This window comes from Atta cephalotes, assembly GCF_000143395.1.
Source record: "Atta cephalotes unplaced genomic scaffold scaffold00074, whole genome shotgun sequence".
Taxonomy (NCBI): domain Eukaryota; kingdom Metazoa; phylum Arthropoda; class Insecta; order Hymenoptera; family Formicidae; genus Atta; species Atta cephalotes.
This window is the reverse complement of record NW_012130138.1, coordinates 869,246-872,283: the sequence shown is the minus strand read 5'-3', so window position 1 is coordinate 872,283 and position 3,038 is coordinate 869,246. Positions and strand designations below refer to the sequence as shown.

The following is a 3,038-nucleotide window of genomic DNA, read 5'->3' as shown; positions in this document are numbered from 1 at the left end:
GTGCGCGCGCGCGCGCGCGCGCGTGTGTGTGTGTGTGTGTGTATACATATCGTTATGAATTATGAAAAATTATAAGAAAAATTTTCGCCAAGAGTCTATTGTAATATAAGAAAAATTTTGGATGCATATCGATAGTTACATACATAAACGGTTTTACCAGTACAAACTATTAGATAATCTAAAGATAATCAATTATTGCTGATATTGTTACAATCGAAAAATTCAGTACACAATCATAATAAACTCAATTTTTTAAGAATTTGAGGATCTTAATTAAAATTATATTTTATGAATCTATATAAGATTAATTTCTCCAAGTTCTTAAAAAAGAGATAAGTCACCATTGAACTGAATCTTTTGATCGTGTTCATTTTATAAATATATTAATGTTATTATTATTAACAATTATGATTACTATATATAAACAGACAGTTTTTAATACCAAGCTATCGTAACTTCACCAAAATTTATCTTTTTGCAAACGATCGTAAGATATATTTCATTTTAGCTCATTGATAAAATTTCAATATAAATGTTACGATAGTAATATCATGGCTGTGCAACTTTTAATTTATGATCAAAAATAATGACACGATTTATACGCATTTATCAAATAATCTATAGGTATTTTTATTCAAATACGGAATATACACAAATCTGTAATATTATAAATATATACATACACATATCCGCCTTTCTTTAGTTTTTTTCGTTTATCTATCACGCGTAATTGAATTTTGATAACAATCATATATACTTATTTTGTCTTCGTTTAATAATTTTCTAAAGCAATAAATTTCAATTCAATAATAATATTTGTGATGAAAATGTTATAATAGTGTGTTATAATGTTAAAATATTAATGTATAAACTCATTAATAAATTTGTTACATTTTTGTTGATTATGCATACATAATACGTCAAGCAAATTCAAGTATACTTAGAAACCAAAAGAAACTTAAAATTGGAAAATGTATAATAATTTAATCCTTTGTACTATTTTACATACATTGTAAAGGTTATAAAATCATGTACAATAATGTAAAACAATAAATTAACAAATGTTGATAATGAATGACAAATGTATTGATATTTTTATTTAAAAAAATACGTTCTATCTTAAAATATTTGCGCGTGTACGTATGTTTTTAAGGAATTCTATAAATTGTATAAAATGCCTCTGCAAGGACTTCAAGTTGAACAAAATTTTATAAATTTTTGTATTTTCAATATACGATAAAACGATTTATAATATCTTAAATGCGACACTTAACTCTATTCCTGCATATAAAAAAATCTGTAATATATATCCTTAAAAAAAGTAAAATATATATATTTTATAAATATATAAGGGAAAGATATATACAAAAAAGCCGCGCGTTATTCATTTATTTAAGATTAGATTAATTTATTATATTCTTTTAAAAATATTCGAGAGCTGAATGTTCGTTGCAATCAAGAGCTGTATATTTGTCAAGATAGACGAAAATATAATATAAATAAAATATATTGTACAATTATTAATAAAATATACATAGAAACTTTGCTCTTTGTATTTCATATCATGATAACATTTTTTATTATTTTTTTTTAATTCTTTGCAAATTTTGAACATGTTTCGTATTTTCTTTGCATAGTAAATGTATTAAATTATAAAGTAACTAATACGCAGAAAGAATACATTCATCGTTTTTTAGTAAATAGACGAATATTTAAAATATTTAAAAAATATATTTTAAAAATATCTTATTCATGTCTAGGCAATTCGCCAATTGACGTACGCAAATCTCGTTTATTTGAATAATGATTCGTTTTGCGAAGATTATTAATACCAATGCTGCAACTCTATATATATCGCGTAATAAACTATAGTTAAGGCTGCGTGTTGTGAAGGCCAATGTTTGGTTACGCGAACGAAAGCAAAGTTTGTGCAAAAGGTTTATTTTTTTCTGTGAAGCTGTTGAATACAAGATTTTATAGTTTCTTGTTAAATTCTCACGAAAATAGTTTTTCTGTATTTACGTAATTTATAGTATTTCCTCAATTAGAGATAATCATATTGATTGATTTTTATTGAAATTGTTGTACATATAATGTATTGTTTTCTTGAAAGATTAATTATTTGACGTGATTCATAGTGATATTGGATAATTATTCTTCATTACAGAAATATAGTTGAACAATTTTACAACTCCTTTTCGAATACATTCTAGTTTTATGCGTGAGTAATGATTCATCATAAATATCTAATCTATTTCCAATGATATTAGAGAAAATAACTTTAAAATTTAATTAATATTAAATAATATTAATTTAAAAAAAGTTAATGCTAAAAGTTTGCAAGTCAAACAAAATTCGAAATGTTCCTTATTCAAATAAAACGTAAAAAGTTCTTGAAATGAAATCGTACCTGTCCGTAGTCCGTTTTCACATCGTTGGAGAGCGATTGCTGGATATTATGAAGACATCAGTAATAATCGAGCAGTTGAGAGCTATTTATCGCACACTCGTAGATTATTATGTAACAATTATATTAGTACAGTTATTTCAATTGTTTCTATATTCCATATATTTTGATAAAAAGATCTTCTTCAATAAGAAATCGATTTCCACGTAAACAAAATAGAAATTTCAAATAGAATTATATGAATTGTATAAACTTTCACAGATTGTTTGCAAATGAATACTGGACAAAGCCATCTGCAATTATGAGGAAACAATGCGCGTTTTTTGTATTGTGCTGTCTACTTGGATTAATGATTATTGTCTGCATTTTTTGGGAGGATTTATCGGTGGTATTGATCACTGTCATCTCAGTCGATCATGTTTCCTGCTATTGGTGCGGATCTAGTGATATCATGGAACTTGGAGAAGGAGAATGGGGTTAGTTAAGCTGTTATAGATTTTATTTCTTATATTTCAACTATCTATAGAATAAAAATTTAATTTTACTAAATAAAATAAAATAAAGAAATTCTCTCTCTCTTTCTCTCTCTCTCTCTCTCTCTCTCTCTCTCTCTCTCTCTCTCTCTCTACTA

General features: G+C 25.5%; 1 protein-coding gene across 1 annotated transcript in view; it reads left to right on the top strand.

Moving 5' to 3' along the window:
• The first annotated feature begins 2,669 nt into the window (after positions 1 to 2,669).
• LOC105624197 overlaps positions 2,670 to 3,038 on the top strand; it is an 11,716-nt gene continuing 11,347 nt past the window's right edge. Inside the window, exon 1 of the mRNA XM_012205557.1 lies at positions 2,670 to 2,883. Within this exon, the coding sequence (XP_012060947.1) occupies positions 2,709 to 2,883 (175 nt within the window). The 5' untranslated portion in view covers positions 2,670 to 2,708. The remainder of the gene's footprint in view (positions 2,884 to 3,038) is intronic.